Source organism: Elaeis guineensis, chromosome 3 (assembly GCF_000442705.2).
Source record: "Elaeis guineensis isolate ETL-2024a chromosome 3, EG11, whole genome shotgun sequence".
In the NCBI taxonomy this organism is placed as follows: domain Eukaryota; kingdom Viridiplantae; phylum Streptophyta; class Magnoliopsida; order Arecales; family Arecaceae; genus Elaeis; species Elaeis guineensis.
Window position 1 is genome coordinate 112,242,595 of NC_025995.2, and position 25,521 is coordinate 112,268,115.

Genomic DNA, 25,521 nt, shown 5'->3' on the forward strand with positions numbered 1-25,521 from the left:
AATGCAATAAGTCAACATGCAAGGATGTATGCAAAAAATCCAAATGCCCACAAGTTCCAAGACCTATGTAAGCAACATCACTAGAGCATTAGGATGGAAAATATAATCAATTTTATACTAAATTAAGCTTTGAATTTATATATATTTGAATTTTAATAGAAGAGAAAAAAAATGCATTGAAGATAGAATAGATAAAGAAGTTGAAAGAAAAGGGAAGTATCAAGAAAAAATCCTCGAAAAGGAAGATTACTACTTTGAAATAGGCCGTTGATTAACACCATTCCCAACATCTTGTGGAGCCCTAGTTATAGATTCCCTATAACTATAAAGCAACATTTAAAATTAAAAATGCACCTTCAACTTGCATGAAGAATTTGAATCTATAATTAACTAAAAAATAAGAGTACTTATTGACAAAAACTGCCAATATTTTAAAAGTACTCAAAATTGTGACAAAAAATATAATTTTTTTTTTTTTTGGTGAGAGAAAAAGAAGGAGACCCATCTCCACTATATTTATCCAAGCCTCAATACTTAGCAATGCACCGTGTAAGATTCAAATCTAGAACAACTGGGTACTAAACAGAATAGCATGACCACTCGAAAAAGTCTTGGTTCAAATGTAAGATTCATATTTTTAATTAATTTTATATAACTATACAATAATTTGTATAAAGACACACAAAAATCATTTAAAAGCACAACTCCACAACGTATAGCAGTTTTTGTCCTCCATATAACAATTCTACCTAACACATGACCCGAAAATCCACGAAAAATATTTCAAAATTAAGTAAAACATTAAGAGAAAATAGGATGTGGCTTACTAAGATTTAATAATACAATAAGTTAGCTAAAAATATGACACAAAATGAAATGAAAAATCTGTCTATTTGAATATTAACTACACCAAATTTCTATGCATGCATCTGGCATCTATTATTAAACAACTAGTTACAGCTATGCAAATATAAAGAGCTAGCCTTTGGATAATGTTTATAATGCTTCTTCTGCCCTCGCATCTTCTATAAAGCTTGGGCAATGATGATAGGTAACTGAGGTCGCTCTTAGTTAACCACCGCCTAATACATCCAAAAACGGAAAAACACGCACGCTAGGGGAATTTTTTTAAAAATAATATTTTTTAATATTTTATTCCAAAAATATTTCTATTCCAAATTTATTTTTGAAATTACTGTTTTGGTACCACCTAAACTTAAATTATGAGTTGAACCCACGAGTTTGAGTCCAAGTGGCCGAACTCGTGGGTTGGATCCACAAGTTTGCATTGCTGATGTAGACATGATTTAAAATAAAATCGTGGGCTGAAAGCACGATTTTACTGTAAAATTATGGGTTCAACCCATAATTTCAGTTCCACAGTAAAATTGTAGATTGAACCCACAATTTCAATTTGAAATTACATCATTATAATTACGAAATTATGGATTCAACCTATAATTTCATATGCTTTTTCATATGCCTTTAAATCCTACCGTTGCAATTTCAATTTAAAATCCTACCGTTACAATTTGAAATCCTACTGTTGCGAAGTTTTGGGTTCAACCCATAATTTCATATGCCTTTAAATCCAACCCGAAGCCATCTTGCTCCCTATTGATTTTTCTGAAATTTCTCTTCTATTTCAACCATAATCTTAATCCCCACCCTAGAATCAATTTAATAGCTTCAAAAAAAATGGAACCATGTATTCTGATTGATCTTATGTTAAATTTGAGATTTCATATAAATTATTATGATTTAATTCTTAAGATTTTATGTTTTGACATTGTGTTTAATTCTTTTAATGTTAGAGTTTAACGGATCTAGACCATTTGGATCGAACGATCTAGACGTACCACTAGGTTTAATAGGTTGGACCATTCTTAGTATTTTATAATTTAAAAAAAAAACTCAAAAAACAAGCACATAGGCAGTAGACCCGCCATTTTGGTCGATTGGCCTGCACAAGCAGGCTGGATCATTGGGCTATGTTCGTTGTGGTCGATCGATTCTGATGTTAATTTGTACATTGTGATTCATCATTCTTTAATAAGATGTTAATACCGGCACTAGTAAATCTAGACAAAACTATTTTATTATTATTTAAAAAATAATATTTTTTTATTTCTTCTTCTCCTTTCATAATGAGCCGGAGCAGCAACCAACGTCGCCACCCATGGCTCCTCTGCCCCACCTCTTTTTTTAAAAAAAATTATTTTTTAAAAAATATTTTATTATCATTTTAAAAATAATATTTTTTATTTCTTCTTCTCCCATGACGAATTGGAGTAGGAGCCCACACCGCCACCCATGACTCCTCTGCCCCCACGACCTCTTTTTTTTTTCAAAATTATTTTTTATAAATAATATTTTTTTATTATTTTAAAAATAATATTTTTTATTTCTTCTTCTTCTCCCACGATGAGTTGGAGCGGGAGCCCACGTCGCCACCCATGCCTCCTCTGCCCCACAACCTCTTTTTTTTTAAATTATTTTTTAAAATAATATTTTATTATTTTTTAAAAATAATATTTTTTATTTTTTTTCCTCCCACGACGAGTTGGAGCAAGAGCCCACACCACCGCCCATGGCACCTCTGCCCCTGCGACCTCTTTTTTTTAAATTATTTTTTAAAAATAATATTTTTTTATTATTTTAAAAATAAAATTTTATTATTATTTTAAAAAATATTTTTTTCATTTTTTCCTCTCCTTCCGTGGTGGGAGCTAAGATGGGGTAGAACAGCGGTCAGACGGAGGAGCCGTGGGTTGGACCGAAAGGGGTGGACGCAGAGTGGTCGTGAGAAGAGGAAGACAAACGACGCATCGCGTCGGGGGGGAGGGGGTGTTAGGGGCACAAGAGGAAGTGGGTGTGAGACTGCCGCGAGAAGAGGAAGGTGAAAGACACATAGGTGGGGTGGGGGCATGAGAGAGAGTGGGTACGGAACGACTGCATGAAGAGGAAGGCGAAAGACTGAGGGGGGAGGGATGCTAGAGGGGGTGCATGTAGGGCAACCATAGGAAGAGGAAGGCAGAGGACCCAAAAGGGGCGGGACTGGAGGAGGTGCATACAGGGCAACTGCGGGAAGAGAAAGGTGGAGGACCCAGAGAGGACACCGGAGGGGGTGCATGCAGGGTGGCCACAGAAAGAAAAAGATGAAGGAAAAAGGTGAAAGACCATACGGGTGGGAGGTAGGAGGGAGTGGTTTTAAGAGAGAAAGAAAAAGACAAAAAAAAAAAAACATCGACTACGGCCATAATTTTTTTTTTTCTTTTTACCATGTTGGATGCCGTCTCGATTTAAAACCGTAAGTTAAACCCGTGATTTGAGCTGAGATGGCCATTAGGATGGTATATTCGAAAATAAATCAGGATAAAAGGTATCTTTTGAATTAACTATTAAAAAATAATATTAAAAAAATATGTTAACCAATATAAAAGAAAAACAAAATAAAATAAAAGGATATTTCCATCAACTAAGCGACTGGAAATCAGCACATGCAGGAGGAAAGAAAAAAGAGTCTGGATGTTGGAACGGACAACCAAAGCAGCAAAGAAACCTACACAAGCATAGCCTTACGTTATCATGCGGCCATCTTTTAATTAAAATTAGGACTAGAATATGGGAAGGTAAAAAAAGCGAGCCAGGAGCACAAAAAGCACCATAACACAGATTCGGAGGCCCACCAAATGCAATTTCCTCGCATCCAAGCACTCCAGGACAGCTTTACTGCTGGATGATCCTCTATACATAAAGGCTGGTGACTCCTGCCTCAACCAGCATTCCGATAATGGCCATGGGTTTCAATTTTCTGTTAGCCCTTGTCTTCCCCCATTCCATTGCCAAATTTCGTTTACTGAAAATGAGTCAATAAAACTAGATCTCCTCTGCCAAATAATAAACCAGCCAGACTCATCCAACGCATTACAATGTTAACATCAACTAAACACATGCCTAATCTTGTATGGATTGGTGCCCAACTCGGAACCCAATTCGCTATCATCCGTGATCGCCCAACCACCCATTTCGCTGCTGAAACTTGCTCAATCCGACGGTGACATCAACCTGGGACTGAGACTGAGCTCATCAAACCAAAAATAGATTTTCCACTCTTTGTTCTCAGTCAAGCTGGCCATGATTTCGAGGGGATGCAAAAACTCCAGATTCCGATTCAAGTGTACAAATAACCATGCAAGCTTAAATGTGCAGTCAAATAAATCAGGAAACAGCAGCACCGGCCACAAGGTGAACAAGAAAGAATACGAACAAAAATGACCTCACGTGCATACTGGAGGAGAAGAGGATAAATTCAGCCAGAGACAGGTAAAGCACGATCCACCAAGCATACATCAAGTTCCATCAAATTTTTTTTCAAAAAAAAAAGCATATGGCCTAACTTTAAAAGATAGATTAAATACTACGGACCTGCTTATATCCACCTTCACAATTGTTCAACATACCTCTCCTAGGATTATGTTAGACCTCATAATTCAGAATAGCAAGCTAAAGTCACATCATTATAAACTACAAACATCTTTGTTATACAGACAAAATGGTAGGGAAGAAAATCACATATACAATGTCGTTGGCTTGCTGGTAAAGAATATATTATTATAAGAAGGATATTCCCAATTTAGTATTTCACAATATTCAACAACTGATTTAGGAGTCATAAATATGACATACATTAAAAAAACCTATCTACCGTGTTTGGACGCAAAGAATACAGCAGAATAATACAATCGCCGATAATTTAGCAAATTATTTATAACATCACAGAGAGAGAGAGAGAGAGAGAGAGAGAGAGCATTCACAGTTCTGCATTTACGCCCTTTCCAGCACAATGTTTAGAGCTGTAAATACTGTTGTATGATTAGACCGTAACTTTTTTAATCACTTATTCACTGTGCAAACCTTGTAATGCATCACAAACTTCGAGCACACACAGGAGAAAATATTAGGAAGTACTTCAATTAGCAATTTGACAGCAGGTGCCATATACCATCCCAGAAAAGAATAAAGCGGGTGAATAAAAACAGTCACCAACAGACCTACAAAATGAAGGCAAACAAGAAACCACCCAAAGCCACCCTCATGCTAAAAATCCTTGAAGTGGAGAACCAACAACCACAAACAACAGCTGAGATATTACATGTAGGATTTATATAGCATTCCAACTCCACGGACCATGCTTGATATAGTCAGATTAAAGTATTTCAATGATATGAATTTCATGCACACCTTAAGATTCGTCTGGGACTAAGTGATTTTGTTTCCACCAGTGCAAAATCTGGCAGAACCTGACTATTTTGGAAGGGTATTTATGAGCAGAATCCTCCAAATCATTAGATTCGTTGCTCACTTATATATTTTCTAGAAAGAAAATCTTTCATGATCACTATGAATAATTTCAAATTTTTAATCCCCCATGGTAATCTTTCGGAAATTCATGGAAGTCCATGACAATCCTCAATCTGCAGAACTATGCACAGAATTTGCAGAGAACCATCAAGATTTTTATAATGCAGGGAACACAGTGCACTACCAAAGACTACCTTGTGGCTCTTCATATTCCGGAAAACCTGTTTACATATTCTCCAGAATGAAGCCAGATTTGTACATAATACTTGTTCAGTCCATCTGAAGATCTTCAAAACTATCTCCTGCTTTTCAACCATTACAGCATCGTCCTCTGGAGAGTAGAAAACATACTAGATGAGCCACTAGCTGTAAGTTAATTCATAGAGAAATAAATTGTGTAAACTTCACAATTAAAACCTCTACCTGATAGTGATAACCAACTTACAGGTAAAGATGTACTGCTACTTGACGAAAGCTTCTTACACAAAAGAATAGAAGACTGGCACCTGAAAACTAGATTATTGTGCTCTATTCAGATCCCGAGCGACTTGAGTACCTAACGCTAAAACTATTTCAGATGACCATCCAGGGGTTTGAACCAAATAATACAGCAACACAAAAAATATACAAATTAACAGAACCCAGAATCAATGAGCTCCACGAAGCAGCAATTGTTACAACACATCCATATAGCAAGCACAATGAAAACCATATGATCTACTAACAAGATAATGACAAAAGACAATTCACAAATTATCCAGCTTAAATGGAATGATAAAATGCTAGACCAATGTGAGTCAACTGTTGTAGTATTTAACACAACAGCAACCATGCTTTGTGAAGACCAGCATTTAGCATCATCCAATGTGTCTGTAGTCACCTTAACAAAAATACAGTATGCATCCTGATATCCAGAAAGTGACTTGAGCAATGACGACTTTGCAGTCACCTTCAACAGCATATATAAACTGTTTTTCAGATCCTTCCCATTTGAATCAGCACCTGAATACCCCAAGAGAGCAGGCTCAACTAGACGAATTTATTTATATACAAGGCAGAATACTTGTGCGAACAGATAGGCGTACTAGTTTACCAATCATTTGGCTGAAGCGTTCCGCTGCAATGTAGGAATCCAACTGCTGGATGAACCAAAGTTGCTTCCCAAACCCTGACCTAGGTGCGAAGTATCAGCTGATCCAGATTGTTTTGAGTTTAGAACATGTCTCTTCGAAGCACCAGGAAGAGTAAATGATGTAGAAGGCATCTGCGTTTTTTCAGCACTTGTTCCCACTCTCTGAAACAGATAAATTCCAATCACCTTTAGAAACTTAACAAGAAGTGCAAGCCATTCATTATGCATGACACATGAAATTAGAAGACCATCATGAGAGAAAATTCCAGTCAGACCAGCATGCATCATTACAAATCCGCATTAACTAGTTAACCAAAGAGGTAATAAGAACAGCAAAGAGCGTAAAAACAAGAACAAGGTGGCCAAGCCCCAAAAAAACCCCAGTTTTAGCCCAAATACAAGAAGATTAAGATGCAAACCAGATCTATTAACTGGTAGCAGAAATCTCATAGGAACATAATAATACAAAGAAAAATCAGAATGAGGTTTGTTCATACATGAAATGTCACTCTTACACCCTTTTTCAAAGTTCACCTTCATACCAACATGTAGAAAAGTAAGACCCAACTACGATGGTTTTTTTAGTATGGTTCATGTTCTCCACCATCTTCTTAGAACATCACTCTTAAAATTGCAATTCAAATGTCATTATGTCTTCCAAGGAAGCTGCGGAAGAGCAGATTCTTCTTCATTTGAAGTCTTAATACCAATGGAATAATGTAAGATTAAAAAACATGTCCACCTAACACACACTTCAGATTTCCCATAAAAACTTGCTGAAGTACAATAATTTCAAAATTGGCTTCCATAGAAGGTTGAGAAGTTTATGTTTGCTTTTTGTCCAGGAAGCACAAATCAATTTTTAATCAGCTGAAGGAATTTAAGAAGTACTTGCTTCTTTTCAAAAACAAAGCTCCAATCAGCATACCAGCAGAGCCATAGAAACCTCAATGAATAGAAGGAATTGTTAAAACCTTCAACTCACAAGACGGCATATACCAAACAAGAAATAAGGCTTAACACAACACGATGGTAATGTTAGACAATGACTGCAACTTTATGATAAGGAATATGGAAACATGCTAAAAGTCAAGGGTGTGAATGGCAGCATAAATATCTCCCATTTATATAACGTGATTTTCAACTAATTAAAATAAATGAGTGACACTCGTTTATTTTCTGAAAATTCACAGCAAAATTCAAAAAAGTGTGAGAATGGATGACTTTATTACTTACCATCCTCTCAAGACCCTGATTGTCAGAAATCTTATTATTATCAGCTGGTGATTTGAACTGCATTCGAACTGTTGGGCGTGCTGCATTACTTGGTCCAATGCGCTCTGTACTTTCAGCTGGATGAGTGACATCATTTACACCTTAAATTGGAGCAGTTGATTGAAACAAAAATGTCACTACCAAGTAGTAGAGAAATGCATTAATTCTTAACATTCATGAATTTTAAAAAAATAAGTAAAAACTAGTTCATGAAAACTTTAATATAGTATTTGTCACATAGTGAATAAAAATACTTTGACAGCAAGCAGACAAAATTTCTAGCCCAACCATAAGTAGCTGTTCTTTAGAAAACTATCCATTTGTAAACAGAGGTTGAACCAGAGCTTTCAAGAGTATGTCCAGGATCATGTTTCTAATTTTCCCTAATCAAGATTAGGTCCAAGTCAAACTCAACAACATTGGGAAGAACATGAAAATCCGGGTAGTACTGCCTAGAAAAGCTTGTATTTATTAGTTTCACCAAGCTATATGTCCACATTAAATTACTTCAGAAAATCTTTATCACTTAGTTGATAAGACACATTTGCATAGCCATTGGATTAAAAAGGTTGATTTGGAGTACTTTAAGGATTAGAAAATATTGGTCTACATTATTTTTTACCATAAATGTACGACCAACTGTTTTGATGGATGATAAATCACATCCAAATGTAAACTGGAACAAAATATGTACATCTATAATATTTTGAAGTAGGATTTTTAATTTGTGCAATATACCATTTTGAATGTCCAACTTTTACGTAAGATATGCTTCATTCTCTCCCTTTGTTCCAATCAGAACACCAGATATCACAAGTGATTCCTTTGTCTCAAATTATTTGATTTTTGTCATATATACACCTTACACATTCAATTTATTTTTGTTGTTTGCATGCAACATAAATGCATCATAATTTTAAGAGGAATAATTAAATAATGGTCACATCTATATTTATGTGATGTTTATTATTTTTTTCCTAACACATGTATGGAACATCCTCATTTGCTTGTAATTTTTTATTATGACATTCTTGCATGATCTGGAAACTGATCATTACAATATTTTTTCCTCTGATCAAAGATAGGAAAGAAGAGAAAGAAAACATCTGTCTCACTAAATCTACATCCACTTTTTTTATTCCTGAAAGCTAGACAGACAATTGCAAGAATGTTGTCTATGTCATAAATTATTGCTATGTTAAACTCAAATCAATTTGAAAGGACATGCTTCACACACACAAACTCAATTGAACATGGAAAAATTCTTCAAAACATCAAATTGGTCATTATTTACCAAGTAACTCCATGCTGCACTCTAGTTTTGTGCAATTTTCACCCCAAATGATGACAGAAATATATTCACAATAAGAGCATTGCCTAACACATAGTGCTATCAGTTATTGATGATCATCATTGTCAAACCACTTCCATTTACATTGCATTGGTGTCCTACATGTAAATCAAAAGCTTTTGTGCTAATAAAAGCAACCTTGATGTTTGTCGACATCCATTGGGATTGCTCGGCTAGTCATTCCACCAGAGGCTGGCTGCCATTTTATACATCAAACTTAGTCAGTACCAACATAGATTCGCATCTCAACCTTAACAACTACAAGGAAAGATTGAAAAATACATACATAATTTGTTCAAATGGTAAAAAAAAAAAAACAAGATGATTTCAACATTAATTGGTTCATGGACAACCACAGTATCCCCCTAACAACAACAGGCGAAAAAGAAAACACCATCTCATAAATTTAAGGTGAATGAACAACATTCCCCAGCAAGGAAAGAGTAAAAAATAATATGAGGGAAAAAGCAGATGCTGTGCAAAAGAATCCCTAGTGATAATTAGGATACAAACCGAGAATCGAGGCTGAGCTTTTGTTCTTTGTGACTGCTGGTATTTCAAAATGGTCCAGTCGAAGATATAATCAAACTCGTAACCTGTCATAAATGAGAGGAAATAACAATTTCAATCAAACTAATAAAGCAAATGTTTCAGTAGACCATGACATAATGAGCTCATAGAGGCAGACTTTGAACAACATGTTGGCGATAAATCCCATACAATTCATGATGCAGCACATAATATGCAAGACAGATCCCAAGGAGAATAAAAATTCAAGAATCGCATCTCACACTGAGAATTACAATCCTATACCTGTTAAGAGTATGATTCACAAACTCAAGTCTCTTTTTCATATACCTTAATTTAATTAGCTCTTGCACACATCTTTTCATTTACAAATAAAATATCATATATCAAAATGATGAAGAAAAAGCAAGTAAATACAGAGTTGGATATTATTCATCAAAACAAAGAACTGAAGGATATAGAAAGAAATAGTTTCAGAACACGAACTGGCATGGTAAAAAGATTTGTCAAGCCATACCTTCACGACTAAACAAATCCCGAAATAGGCGCTTCAGGAATCCATAGTCAGGTCGTTGATCAAATGTCAATGAATGACAGTAATGGAAGTAGGATGCGAACTCAACTGGATGAGACTTGCATAGAACCTATGAAAAGCACATTTGATCAATACATCAAGATATCATCTAGAATTTTATGGCTTATATAGAAAAAATATATAAGTGGTCAATACAAACCTCAATAGGAGTTGAAAGCTTTTTCTCACATATCTTATCATATTTCTGCTTCTTTGTGGCGGCTTTTAGACCCTGCCATGGAAGACTTCATACAGTAATAACATAACAAGTTAATTAGAACAGCAAGAAAAGCAGACAACAATTAAAAACAGCAATATGCATAAGAAAATTGTTAAAGTAAGCTTATACTGTTGGCAGATAGACCAGATGGAAAGTAATGTTGTAATAAAGTGAAAATGGGAGGCCCCAAGAATGATTTTAGCACATACATGGTCAATAATTACTATTTTGACATGACAAGATTTTATTGCGTTCCATTTTTAACAACCAAAAGGTAAAATCACTTAAACCACTATCACTAATATAACCGGACTTCAAGACTATCGACAACAATCAAAAACACAATAAACATTATTCATTCACTTAATTAACTAATACACATGAACATCTTCCATCCACAATAGAACAGAACATATCAAGCTAAATGTAAAAGATAACAGCTAGATATAACAACTCCCAAAATTGTGGTTGTGACATTCTTGAGTTTCAAGAAGATCTTCAGAAGTAAGAAATAAATAACTTTATTCTATTGGGAATACTGCAACAAAATTATGTACCTTCCTCTCAGGAAATACAGAAGAACATAACCAAGAGACTCCAAATCATCCCGACGGCTTTGTTCTGATTGCAAAAGGCTAGAGTAAGTCAGATAAGAAAAATTAATTGTATTGTCATAACTATTAGATTGGCCATCACTTACCTATGCCCAAATGAGTGTTGCAACTTGCATAGCGAGCAGTACCAGTTAAATTTTTGTTTTCTCTGAAGCAGAAAAAAGGAAAGAAAAAAAAATGCAGCCAAGCATTCAGAATCACCCCAAATAATCTTTCGCAGTCCCATATGTGCATGATGATGCTATTTGGCATAAAGAAAAAGATCAAATGTATGTTTAATATATATATATACATACATATACTAGTATATGGCACATGCAATGCATGCTTGAGGAAAAACAATACAAAACTTTAGATCATAGTACACATAAACTATAAAAATTTAAGCATAATTAGATTTTCTCTTATTTGTTTGGAGACCTTTTTGTACTTTTCTATATTTATCTACTCTCATAAATATTGCAGCTAATATTTCCTATCCATCTACAGCTGGTATTTCTATTTTTTCTAATTTATTTACTTCCATAAGTTTTTATTATGTATTTTTCTCTAATTTCTTACAACATGATTTTATTTTTTTATTATTTATTCTCACAAAATGCTGGTGGGAGAATAACAAAGATAAGGAACTCTTTGTATGACCTCATCAAAAGAAAGTATATATTATATTTTTACAGGTGGCATATTTCAACTTTCCTAGTTTATTTGTCCTCTATCATAATTTTTTTTGGTACAATCCTTTCCTTTCATGTTTATAACTGATTCTTTTTTATTTTCGTTACTTTGTTGGAAGCTAAGATTTTTGAATTTTTTATTTTTTTATTTCTATGACTGTTATTAGGTAAAATTTCTTTATTTGTCTAAAACCAAACGTCTAATTTTGTTTTGTTATTTGTATACAGCGAGGATTGTATAGGTAGTCTAGAAAAAAGTGGAAGAGCATTTTCAAAGCCAAAAAAAATGATAAACAGAATATGGAATGACATACACATATCATAAAATTTGATTAGATTTACATAACTGGAGTGTAAATACTAAAAAAAAATCAAAAGAATTATTGGAATGACATTTACAAGAATGCAGGAACTTGTAAAAGCAATTGATTACTTAAATTATTTCTGTTAACATCTTCAAATTCTGTGAATTTGAGGTGATGCAGCCATCCAAGGCACAGAGCATATTTACAATTCTTTCATCATGTTCTGATGCCCACAGAAAATATGTTCATGCTACAAAGTCTGAGTGTGAAAGAAGTATTGTGCAAACGATTCCACATAAACAGCATAATATGACACTTCACAGTCAGTAGCAATGACTAAATTGAATATTCTACTTCAAGATGACGAAAGAGCATAAAAAGTGATCAAAGTATAGGCTTGGTCATCATCAAAGAGAATGTGCAGCTCATACATATTTTACTCTAGTAGTTACACTTCATACCTGTATGGAATATGGCGATTCGTGGTAGAATCCCGATATCTTTTTGCAAGCCCAAAGTCAATGATGTATACCTACACGATAAGATAGATGAATATATCATTGATATAACTACACTTGATCACATGCATGTGCCAACTATGAACTGATTATAGCCAATCAAAGTCACTACCTGGTTTGCTTTCCGACCAAGGCCCATGAGAAAATTATCAGGTTTAATATCCCTATGTAAAAACCCTTTTGAATGAACATATTCAATTCTCGTAATCTGTAGTTGATCATCAAATATAAAGTAAGCATTTCTCAATGTTACTTGTTTACAGGAATGAAGAACTAAAGTGCTGTGCAATAAAAATTAAAAAAAAATAGTACCAAAGGAAAACAGCCCAGAGTTGTGCTAGCTCAATTAGTAGGCAATCATGAAAAGAAACTTTCACGAACCCCAGGGATATACTCTAATGACAACATAGGAAGCATGTAATATAGTTCGTAAACAAGAAAGTAGGTATAAAAGCAAACAAGACATAATCATCCACAACCTCCTTAAAAGCATCATGCTTGAATGCAATGGCAAGTTCTAGAAAACAGCTGTCCAAGAACAAGAGGCAAAGCGTACATGGAACAAAACCATCGTGCATCTTAGCTCGTCAGCAATAATATATTTCTTAAACAGGAATTACTCTAACGACAACATAGGAAGCACATAAAATACTTCTTAAACAGGAAAGTAGGCATAAAAGCAAATAAGAAATAAGCATCTGCAATCCTCTTAAAAGTATCATCCTTGAATGTGACAACAAATTCTAGAAAACAGCAGCCAGAGAACAAGAGGCAAATCATTCGTGGAAGAAAACCATCATGCATCTTATATAGGTCAGCAAGAAAGGTTGATGATAATTATACGTGTAAATACAGCAATTTTACCCAATATCTCATTGCTTTGTTTGTACGCAGAGAATACAGAGTAGTCACTTGCTGCTTCTCTTGTCATTTCTAGGCATAGCACAAAGTTTCAATCATAGTGTTGAACATTCTATAAATTACTTCAGGAAATGTTAATCTTCATGCAACTATGAACATCAGTTCTCAAACAAAATACATTGATTTATAGTCATGCTTTTTTTAAAATATAGGCATCAGAAACCTTTCATGGTGATTATGATTTCCAAATATGCTAATTTTCAAATTACCATCTGATCTGCCAACATTAGAACTGTCTTTAGCGAGAACTTCCGACCGCAATAGACAAACAGATCCTCAAGGCTTGGACCAAGCAAATCAAGAACAAGAACATTGTCCTCTCCATCTAGACCACACCATCTTATGTTTGCTATACCACCTGCATGGACATCATTACACAATTATCACACCTATCAAGAAACTAGCAGCATAGTGACAGAAAGTCTTGCCGTAAGCTAAGACATACTTCCACCCTGAAGAATGTTATACAGCTTGGCCTCGTAAAGCAACTGTGGGTGTTTGGTCTTGCTGTTCTCCTATGCACAACAATCATAAGTTAAACCTTCGTTCATTCTTCAACAGAAACAAACTATAAACACCAGCAAAGAAAAGCCTTGCTACAAAACCGGATAGTACTGAACTAAGATTCTCAAAGAGTAAGCGAATAGATACTGTAATTATAAATTTGTACATATCCAGCAATGCGGATTCTCCAAAAAATTCAGAAAAAATCAAAATCCATAAAAAAAGTACTGCTTTTTCAACTCAGAATGATCAAAACAAATTCAAAAGAAGCTATGACAACCAAAAACATGCCTTTGGTAATCCCTCCCAGATGGTCTACCTCTTCGCACATCTTAGGGTCTCTTAACGACTAGCAGACCGATCACTTAAAAAGAAAACTCCAGGTAAAGCACTATCCTATTTTCTACTTAAAAAAACAATTTTTTTTTTTTTAACTCGACAAAGAGGCTCGATGACGAGAATTCCCTTATTTCCTCGTCACCAATATCAAGAAATCCCGATCAGAATAGAAATAGAAACAAGAAACACAAGAATCCGTATGAACTCACGATCTTGACCGCGACGATCTCGAACGTGTCAACGTGGGTCGCTGCAACAGATCAAACCAACAGAAAGAAGGGATCAGAACTGAAGAGACGTTCGATCGGTGCAAGAATCGAAGGGAGAAGGCCGCCATGGACTCACCGAGATAGATCTCACCGAAGGATCCGCTCCCAATCTTGCGCCCAAGCTTGTACTTCCCGCCCACGATCCGCTCCATGCCCTATACCTTCTCCTACCTCCTCACAAGCGCATCAAGAACTAGGGCTTGGAAGAGACAAGGATCGAAGAAGAAAGAGAGGGAGAGAAAGAGCGGAGAAGGAAGAGAAAGAAGGGAGGAGGAGGGGAGGGAGGGACAGAGAGAAAGAGAGGAGTCTTTAGGTGTGTTGTCTTCTGGCTCTCGGATGACGGTGGGGGGAGAAAGACGGGGGAAGGACTGGTCATAAAAGAGAGTAGTAGCGTTGTGAGGGGTATTTTCGGTATTGAAATAGTTCACAAAGGGAACCCTTGCTCCCCTCGACTAGCGAGAGCGGGTCCATCTGGATAACAGACAAACAAACCGGCGTGGTTGAACCGGCGTGGTCCGGACCGAGATTGTTCTAGTTTGACTAGACCCGGTCCGAAACCGAAAGAAGATTAATTTGTCAGGGTTATGTGCGATCTAAGTTTGTATCACTCATTTTGATTGGTTGGCTTTTGGATTAGGGTTAACATTTTTTTTTTTTTTTTTTTGATAGAAGATTAGGGTTAACTTTTTTAGAGAATGAAAAGATGTTAGGTGAGGGTTTTGCGCATTGCCATGATTCGAGAGAATATTTCATAAGTCAATATTGCATTATAAAATACCATGCTTTCTTCTTTTTATAATTTATTGATTGGTGTCCTGGTATGCTTTGGTTTTGAATACATCTGTTTTATTTATAGTGGACCTGTGTTCCTTTATGGCATGAGCTTGAAGCCGGCATGCTCATAGGTTATAAAGTGAGCACCAAGCAGTGGTACTGCATCAATATTGTATGTATGCAAAATATTTAAGAATGAAACATATGTATGACAAGCTTGTGTATCTTGTTTTTGTTGAAAGCTGCTTTTATGATAAATACTCGATGCAAGAAATTCAATTACATATATGCTCATATGTTTGCATTGCTTACCACAATTAGGTATGTTTTCTTGAAAATCTATCTCCAAAATTCAAGTTGGATAGCAGGATAAAAAAGAATCTAGATTGTAGAGAAAGTATGAGAAAAAGTAATTGCATATTTTTTTTAGAATAAGAATTATTACTAACAAAACAATTATCTAATCAGACTACATATAGCAATAGCCAACGCATTGAAATAAGTTTAATCAATATAAGGAGTAGGAAAAAAAATGTAGAGTTTTAAGCTCTTCAAAAATCAAAGATATTTTATGTATGTTTTTCTCCTACAAATAGTTAGTATCATTTGCATATATCCTATCATTTGATCTACACAGATAGATGATATTAAAAATAATTTTTTAATTATAAAAATTTTTAACGAAGGTTACAAGCCTAAATGACAAGAGTAAGATGATATACATATTGAGAAAAAATTCAGAATACTTGTTGGAGTATTTATAAAGAAGAAGAATAAAAAGAGAGATAGAAAGATAGGATAAGGTTTATCTTGTAATACATTACAAATAAATTTATATTTAGTAGACCACTTAGCCAAATACTAGCTTTAAATCAAATGAAGATTGTTATTTTGCATTTTTTCCACATCAATTGATGAGAATTATGGGTGTCTATCTCAATGATAAGCAAAGAAAATGATTGAAACTCTTATACAATTCTAAAGCCATCTGTTTCTTTTTGTCAACCTATCATGATTGCATCTAATCATGTTCTTGGTATGATGAAGATGGAAATCACTATAATTCTAAAGACCAAGCATGTGATTAGTGGTTACAATTTTTGATATAACTCCATCATTCTCTATTAGAACTTACCTTTTTCACCTCATGCTACTACATCTCTCATAGCATTTGTCATATTTCCCATATATGCATTATTTCTCCTCTCCTCTTTCAATACCTCATAGCCCTTGCCAAAACCCCCATAACCATGCTCTTTATGTTAAAGTTGCAGGTTTTAGAGGTGATGCATTTTTACTATAATATTTTCTGGCTGCTCATTTTAGTTGGTCACATGGACAATGTTGGATGGAGAGAGGTTGGGTGAGGTTTAACTCTTTCATCATTATGACTTATAAGCATCTTCTGTCACCTATAATGATGACCATAATTCCACTCTCCTCAACAAGAACATCTTTCTCATCTTGGATGATAGGCTACTCTACTACCTCTCTACTTGTGCCAGCATCTAACTCCTCTACCTAAATTTTTATTGTCTTCCCCTAACTTAGCATATGTGAAAGTCATTGATAAAAACATATAAAAGCTTATCAAGGCCACATGCATGAAATTGTCAAAAGAATTTAGGAGAGATCATGGAAGAGGCTTGGAGTCAGAGGAAGGCTATTGGATTTTTGTCACTCAATTTAAAGATAAATATATATTTTCTTTCTATCAATTGACATGGACAGTTAGTTAAAAACAACAACCTTTGATTTGTTAGATTCAACGGTCTACATAATCCAGAAATCTATGTGCTTCAAAATTATTAGCGTAAAAGGTGACAATCTAATGGCACCATACAAGAAATTGCATCCCATAAAGAATTGCATGATTGCACATCCTTTGGGTGGTACCTCTAAGTGTCAGTACATACATCAATGCAGTGTTCATAAGATAATTAAATTTGCATCTTTAGATAAGGGGTGGGGAACCAATTCCAGAGGGAGTTGGCCCTAGCTTTTTTGACCCCAATCATACTAATCCTCGGTTCTATAAGCAATGGCTTGGTTTGCCTAAGGATGCGGGCTCTGATTTAGGTTTGGTGGACATGTATAAAATAGTTGATATAGAATAACTAAAAATGAAAAAGCTTCCCTAGACAATTGGTGGTGAAGGTTGAACATATATCAAGAATAAATAATGTTAGAAAGAGATAAAACAAGAAAATTATGTTGATATAAACTCATAGAGCCAGTTGAGTCAAACGTCATCCTCGAAAGGTATTAAGGGTCGGTGTATCGAAGTTTATAACGTTTGATTGCATCTGTCTGTGCTTATCCACTTTCTTAGAAGTTTTGGTCCCGCCAAAAGTTGGTATTGGCCAACCCCAATGCCTTCCTTTTCTAAACCAAGCCGGTTGAGATGACGGAACTAATTCCGTTCCAAATCAATCCGGTCCGCTGGCCGGTTCGGTCTTCTCGTTCAAATTCTCCGGAGCAGCGGAGCCAATTCAGCCACGATACGTACCGGTCAAAGTGGGCAATAACGTATACGTGAACTGTCGCCGGCGTCACGCTATTTCCGGGATTTGGCGGGACGCGGGGCGTGGTTGCCATCCCACCATCCTGGCTCCTGCCTACACGTACTCCTGGCCCCGTATGACACGTATCGCAGCTTCCATCCGATCCCGGCCGTTACAGCCAAAACAGGAACAAAATCGATCAACGTATCATCAATCACGACCGTCCAAGGAGAACAAGTTTCAATCATCGGTGGAGTCAAGGGTATTCTGGTAATTTGGCAGCGTCGGATGCAACCAAGGCCACATGCGTCCAAGGAGAACAAGTTTCAACCATCGGTGGAGTCAAGCGCTACTGTGCGCCGGGGGTCGCGGCTCAATCGGAATCAGTTTCTCTGGTCGCCGGCCTCCCACCCAGCGACGGCTGGGTCTTCTCTAATCGGCCGGCTTCTTCTCCGTAACGTGGTTATTCTTCTCTTATGTGGTTCCTTTTATTTTCCTTGTCGTGCAAAGGCCAAAGTCCATGAAGAAACCAATGGCCAAGGAGAGGACTGCAAGTATTATAGTACAATAGGGGACCGATACACTATTGTCTAGCATTTTTTTTTTTTTATAATCAGTCTTATCATCTACATTGTGACGTTTGATATTTGAAATATAGAAAAGCCTGCCCACTTCTCTCAAGAAGGTAGTTTTCTTTTTTTTTTTTAAAAAAAAAAGTTGCCATCAACTATTTTGAAGAAGTCGATAGGCAAGTTCCACGTGATTTCTTGGTTGTCTTGAGTCACATCGTGCAGCCACCGTAGCTTGACTGGCTTCCCTTAGGATGTTACCGATATTATAAATTTAGACCTCGTGATACCGGTAATCTGGCTTGTTGCAGTTGAGACGATCCCGTTTTATTCCTTAGATTAGTTTTCCAATAAAAGAATTAGTTTCTAACTCACATAATTATACAATAATGTGTCAAGATATTTCATTTATTTGGATTAATAGGCCAACTGAATACACGGAGTTCTATTACGCATGTGGTTGATGTCCGCGGACTTTGAGCTATCAACCATACAGGAAACAAAATTCTCGAATCATTTTTTTGGACCTCTAAAATCCCTGGGCTCTCCTAGATTAAATGTTTGGAAATTTTTGTATGCTATTGGTGGCTCTGGTAGAATTATTTCTGGTTGGAACTCTTGTTCTCTCTTGTTCTAGCGGTCACCAGGGCACTTTCTTGCTCTCCCTCTCTTTTCCTGAGGTGGTCTCCAAGAAAACCTGTACCAACATCACGCCATTTTCCAGAGGTTGCTCCATGACCCAGCCAAAAAGAAAACCTCTCCCACTCTCAGCACACCCCTGCCAAAGCCTTGAAGCACTAGATTTGAAAACTTCTTTCCTGGGCCCCCAAGTGCAATTTTTCTTTGGGATCTAAAAGAATAATCTTATGATCAGTTCATGATTTGAAGTTTTCTGATCATATTTTCATCTTCCTAACTTAGTTTCATTTAAGGACCTATAATGCCCTGCCATATTTTCAGCATTTTCTGCTGAATTTGTATGAAATTTGTGAATTAAGAAATGAAAAATAGGTGAACATTTATTTGAGGACCTATGCATAATTCTCCATTACAATATTGCAACATTGTCGGAGCTGACCTATTATTGGGGCAATTGGATCTACTCCCTCCAATTCATAGTCAATAAACCCGACTCTTAGTTGATGGAACAAATGGAACCTTCGACTATTAATCGGTTATACCGACACATAGTCGGAGATTTTCAATCAATTTCTTCTCGGAACCAAGTCGACCAGAATAATCGATATGTCAGAATAATCAATCGACGATCAGCCGATGTACCATATATACTGACATACAATCGGTACATCAAGATTACCGATATACAGTCGGTATATCAGAAATTACCAACACATAAAGTACATAACGACCACATACTATGATTATCAAAGGACTTTAACTGTTCATCCTACGATCACATAGTGCCGAAATAAACGAAACCCATATATCTAACTGTTACAAACGGTTACCAGCAGATTATCTATAGAAATGAGGTAAATGAACAATTTTGGTAAGGCACTTTTGGGCCAACACTCAGCCACTTTGATTATTTTATCAATTGTTCACCACTTCCCACTGACTTACGTACCGAAGGGTCCTCATCGAACACAATTTTGATTTGTAGACTTCTTTTGCAGGTTGCTCTTCGCCGAAGCTAGACGCAATAGGAGATTGGCTACAATAGATTGGTGCATCACGAAGAAGGAAGAACTAGTGAAATAAAAAATTATGACAAAAATAAGAGCTCAAAATAACTCCACTGGCTCCGCTAGACAACTTCCCATTGGGAAGACCTCCCTCTACCTCCAATGGCAGAATCCAATTCTTCGTGTCCTGTTATCACTACGACCGTCCAAATCACTGCTTTAATATAGTAAATAATTTTTTTTACGGAGGCAGTGCATAGACTCCAATAGCAACAGACATAGCAACAGCAGCAACCGACGGTAGAGGAGCCGATGGTGCATATAGTACCATCCAGATATAGTCATCGTGCTTCGTAACGATCTTTTTTTTCATCTCCAGAATGGCGACCATCTCGACATTCTCATTGAGTCGAACCATCATTTTTCTGGCACTTTCACCATGCCGCCTACCATTCGCGGTGATCTCCTTTTTCTTCGCATACATATAGTATCAAGAAGGAGAAGAGGCTACATTCATCTTCAACTTTTTGATCCTCGAGTTTTTCAGGAGACTCTACCCTGGGTTCTCCCAACAATCGTGATTCGATGATTACGAGTACAAGTTTAAAGAGATCGACCGCCAACTTGTCCAACTCTAAATGCATGGCCGAGGGTCCTCCAACGACATTGACTTTTATATTGCTCAGCCTCTCTCTCAGCGTATCTTAAATAAGTCGATTCCATCTTGATTTAAGATGCCACAGATGGAGCCATATGATGGCTCCACCGATCTAATTGACCATCTGGAGAGTTATAGGACTCTCATGATGATCCAGAAGGTAACTGATGCCCTCTTATGCATTGGCTTTCCAGCTACCATTCGAAAAGTTGCTCGAGTCTGATATTTTAGGCTCCAACCGAAGAGTATAAATTCATTTGAGTAGCTTGAATATTCATTCGTAACCCACTTCAGCACTAGCCAAAAGATGTCATGAACATCTGACAGCCTCTTCTTCATCAAGCAAGATGAAGGAGAGACATTGAGAGACTTTGTGGTGCATTTTAATACCGCCACACTTGAGGTCAGGGACTTCAGCAAAGATATAGCCATTTCGGCTATGAAAAAAGATCTGAGGGAATCCAGTTCACTTACTGGATAAGACTCTCTCTCGGACTTATGCTGAACTTCTGGAGCGCACATACAAATACATTCACGCAGATGAAGGCACTTTTGACCGACGTCAAATAAAAGAAAAAGGTTAAAAAAAAATAAAAAAAAATGAAGCTCCGATCGAACCAATTCGACCAACGATCATTAAGAGAGCTTCACTCCACCGACAGAGTTCAAGGCCAAATAATTACGATAGCAAGTATGACTTCTACACTCCTCTTTCTACTTTTCGTGTGCAGATCCTAATGAAAATTGAAGGAGATGAGTACATTTGTCAACCCTACTAATGAAAGCACCGTCAAGGAGCTGTAATAAGAAGTACTATTGGTTCTATCGTGATCATGGTCACGATATCGAATAGTGCATTTAACTCAAGAATGAGATAGAAGTTTTGATTCAATGAGGCTACTTCGAATAATTTCAACGAGACCATCCAACTCAATCTCTTACTGATCGACAACCTCAGACACAACCTAAGAAAGCAATCGACAATCGATCAATGATGGGAGTTATCAACATGATTTTTGGATAATTGAAAGACTAGAGGGCAACTTCTGAAGAAGAATCTGTAAAGAAGAGACAACTTGATAATAATGTAATCTCTTTTTTAGAGGATAATGTTCGGAGAATGCAGACTCCCCATTATGATGCTACCATCGTCTCAGCGATGATAGTAAATTATGATGTAAAAAAAATCTTGATAGATAATGGAAGTTCAAATGATATTTTATTTTACTCAATTTTTTTTTGAATACGATTACGGACTGACAGACTCAGAAAAATCTCGATGTCATTAGTCGGTTTCACTGGAGATGCAGCAATATGGAAAGAAAAATTACTCTCCTACTAACTACGAAAATAGATCCACGATAAAGCATTGTTCTCTTGATATTTATGATGGTCCGAGTTCTTTCAGCTTACAATGCCATACTTGGACGATCCGAACTCAATGCGTTGAAAGCAGTAGTATCGACATGATCCGATTTTCGATAAGAAATGGAGTTGGAGAAATACATGGAGATCAAAAATTAGTCCGATGCTGCTTTATGGTTTCTATTGAGAACAGTAAGCCTGAAGATCCTCTGTCGGTTGACAAGCTGGACCAGAGAGAAAATGAAAAAAGAGATGAGCCTGCTGAGTAACTGGTTTTGATCCCACTAAGAGAAGACGATCCTGTAAGAACAATTCAAATTAGGTCGCAATTATCTGATCTGGGGTGAAAACAGCTGGTGGACTTACTAAGAATAAATACCGATATATTTACTTGATCAGCAATCGACATGTCAGAGATTTTTCTAGAAGTAATAACTCATCGATTAAAATATTGATCCCAAAGTTAGATCGGTGAGGCAGAAGAAAAGATCTTTTGCCTTTGAAAGACAAAAAGTCATTGATGAAGAAGTTGATGAGCTCCTCACAACTGTCTTCAAAAGAGAAACAAACTATCTAGATTGGCTCGTCAATCTAGTAATGGCGAGAAAGATCAATGGAAAATGATGAATCTGCATCGACTACACCAATTTAAATAAAGCTTATCCAAAAGATAGTTTTTTCTTGTCAAAGATCAATCAACTAGTCGATGTGACTTCAGAACATCGACTTCTGAGTTTCATGAATGCCTTTGTAGGCTACGACCAGATTCGAATGGCACTCGAGGATGAGGTACATACTACCTTCACAACTGATAAAGGCATCTACTGCTACAAAGTGATGCCATTCGGTTTAAAGAATATCGGAGCGACTTACCCTCGGTTAGTCAATAAAGTATTCAAGACATAAATCAGATATAATATGGAAGTCTACATCGATGATATGCTGATAAAAAGCACCAAAACTTCTAATCATGTTCGAGACTTAAAAAAAATCTTCGACATACTTCGATGACATCGAATGAAGCTAAATCCAATCAAGTGTGTATTTGGAGTGATTATCGAAAAATTTTTTAGATTTCTTGTATCGCAATGAGGAATCGAAGCTAATCTAGAGAAGATAAAGATCATCATCGACATGAAGCATTCCGACTCCAAAAAGAGATACAACAACTTAATGGAAAGATCGTCGTATTTAGCCGATTCATCTCGAAGTCAGAAGAAAGATGCCTATCCTTCTTCAAGATCTTATGACAAACGACAGACTTTTCATGATCCGATGAATGCCAACAATCTTTCGCAAACCTAAAAAGATACCTGACATCTCCCCTACTACTCACAAAATCAAAGATGGAAGAAATATTGTAACTATCTAGTGACTTTCATAGAGCGGTCAGTTCGGTACTTGTCCAGAAGGATGAAAATTAGATTCAACGATCAATTTATTATATCAGCAAAGTACTCCATGATATCGAAATGCAATATTCAAGAGTAGAAAAGATGATTTACGCTCTAATCGTATCAGCACAATAACTTCGATCATACTTCCAAGCACATTCGATAGTCGTCTTGATAGATCAATCGTTGAAGGTAATTTTATATCGACAGATACTTCTGATCGGATAGTGAAGCAGGCAATTAAACTCAGTTAATTTGATATTCAATATCGCCTATGATCATTGATGAAGGCATAAGTTTTAGCCGACTTTGTCGCTGAGTGTATTATGTCCGATCATAAATACAAAGATAAATTTGATGACAAGTCGAAACAAATCGAAGGTTTTGAGGTTGAATTAGTATCGATATGGGTGTTACATATTGATAGAGTATCCAACGCTCAAAGGATTGAAGCCGGCCTCATCCTCATCAATTCTAAAGGGACTGTGAATGAATATATCCTTCGATTTAATTTCAAAGCTTCAAATAATCAAGTCGAATATGAAGCTTTTTTAGCTAGCTGGAAAATTATCAAAGAGCTCGACATAGACAATTTAAAGATTTTTATCGATTTACAGCTGATCACCAAACAGATCAATGGTGAGTTTGAAGTCCAAGATCCGGCTATAGTGAAATACCTTCAGAAAGTGAAAGATCTTACATCAGCCTTCAGATATTTCAAGTCTCTTATATTTTTGAAAATAAAAAATACTTGAGTTGATATACTTTCTTAACTCGCAACTACTTTATCCAACTTACTCGATCGAATATTCATCGAATATCTCGAATAGCCGAATATTGACATGGTTGACGAAGTGCTACAAATAAATGATAAATCAAGTTAGATGGATCCGATTATTCAATACTTGATCGATGAAACTTTATTCAAAAATTTTTTGGAGGCCAAACAACTAAGGTGGATGGCCTCACAATATGTTTTGATGAATGGACAACTTTACAAGAAGCTGTTCTCCCTTCTACTACTGAAATATTTGAGACATACAGACGCTGACTATGCTCTCTGAGAAGTTCATGAAGAAATTTATGAAAATCACTTGAGAAACAAATTATTAGCTTATAAGTTCTATGACAAGAATATTATTGGCCCACCGTGAAGAAAGATGCAGCTGACCTCATCCAGAGATGTGAATTATGTCAGAAATATGCCAATACATAACATTAACCAGCTAGCCCGTTGACATCAATCGTTGCATTATGGCCATTCATATAATGAAGAATCGACATACTCGATCCATTCCCTCCGATGTCTGGTTAAAAAAATTTTTTAATGGTGCCATAGATTATTTCGCTAAATGGATAGAAGCCAAACTCCTGGTGCAGATCATTGAAAGTAAAATGAAAGATTTCATCCAAAAGTCAATCATATGCAGATTCAGTTTACCACATATCATCATCATTGATAATGATCGATAATTCGATAATTAAAATTTTAAAAAATTTTATGCGAAACTTCATATTACGCACAAACTTACTTCAGTTGGCCGCCCACAATCTAATAGTGAGGTAGAAGTGACAAACCGAATGATTCTATATGATCTAAAAATCAGATTGAATGAAGTCAAAGGCCTCTGGGTGAAAGAATTATATCCGATTTTATGGACGTATCAGATAACTCCTCATATACCAGTGGGAGAATCATCATTCAACTTGGCTTATGGGATAAAGCAGTGATCCCACTGGAAATTGGATTACCATCAATAAGAGTCGAACAGTATGTTGAGCCAAGTAACTTCAAATGTCGAAGAGCCGACTTGGACTTACTCCCTGAGGTTCGATAACAAGCTCAAATTCGGATGGCAGTATACCAACAGAGAGTAGCTTGATACTACAGTGCAAAGGTCAAACCGAAGGTTTTTCATCCAAGAGATTTGGTCTTGAGGAAAGCAGAAGTTTCAAAATCTTTAGATCAAAAAAAATTATCTTCAAACTGGGAAGGACCTTACGAAGTGACCAAAATATTTCA

The 25,521-nt window shown here is 36.2% G+C and overlaps 1 protein-coding gene across 5 annotated transcripts; it reads right to left on the reverse strand.

Annotated features, from left to right (window-relative positions):
- Positions 1-4,950: 4,950 nt before the first annotated feature.
- LOC105040862 (casein kinase 1-like protein 4) lies at positions 4,951-14,945 on the reverse strand. Of its 5 annotated transcripts, none has more exons than XR_003800249.2 (17): positions 14,665-14,944; positions 14,529-14,569; positions 13,922-13,991; positions 13,686-13,834; positions 12,668-12,763; positions 12,499-12,569; positions 11,145-11,206; positions 11,002-11,065; positions 10,385-10,469; positions 10,168-10,294; positions 9,636-9,718; positions 9,261-9,318; positions 7,733-7,872; positions 6,458-6,658; positions 6,245-6,366; positions 5,810-5,920; positions 4,951-5,695 (listed from the first exon to the last, which is right to left on the reverse strand). XR_003800249.2 is itself a non-coding variant. In XM_010917587.4 (15 exons), exons 1-14 carry the CDS (start codon positions 14,738-14,740, stop codon positions 6,461-6,463), a joined length of 1,296 nt encoding a protein of 431 aa, XP_010915889.1. In that variant the 5' UTR covers positions 14,741-14,945; the 3' UTR covers positions 5,971-6,366; positions 6,458-6,460. The 5 variants fall into 5 exon arrangements, 2 of the variants coding, with proteins under 2 accessions (XP_010915889.1, XP_010915888.1); XR_003800251.2 differs by having other exon boundaries at positions 5,788-5,920; XR_003800250.2 differs by having other exon boundaries at positions 5,810-5,926.
- Between the last annotated feature and the right edge of the window lie 10,576 nt (positions 14,946-25,521).

What these genes read in the sequence shown, in the direction of transcription:
- LOC105040862 (XM_010917586.4), bottom strand. Translation starts at nt 14,740, where the DNA reads ATGGAGCGGATCGTGGGCGGGAAGTACAAGCTTGGGCGCAAGATTGGG. An exon ending in AGATCGTCGCGGTCAAGATC is followed by an intron (nt 13,992 to 14,528) that starts GTGAGTTCATAC and finishes TGTTGTGCATAG; the next exon opens with GAGAACAGCAAGACCAAACA. An exon ending in AATCGCCATATTCCATACAG is followed by an intron (nt 11,207 to 12,498) that starts GTATGAAGTGTA and finishes TTTCTGCTTCAG; the next exon opens with AGAAAACAAAAATTTAACTG.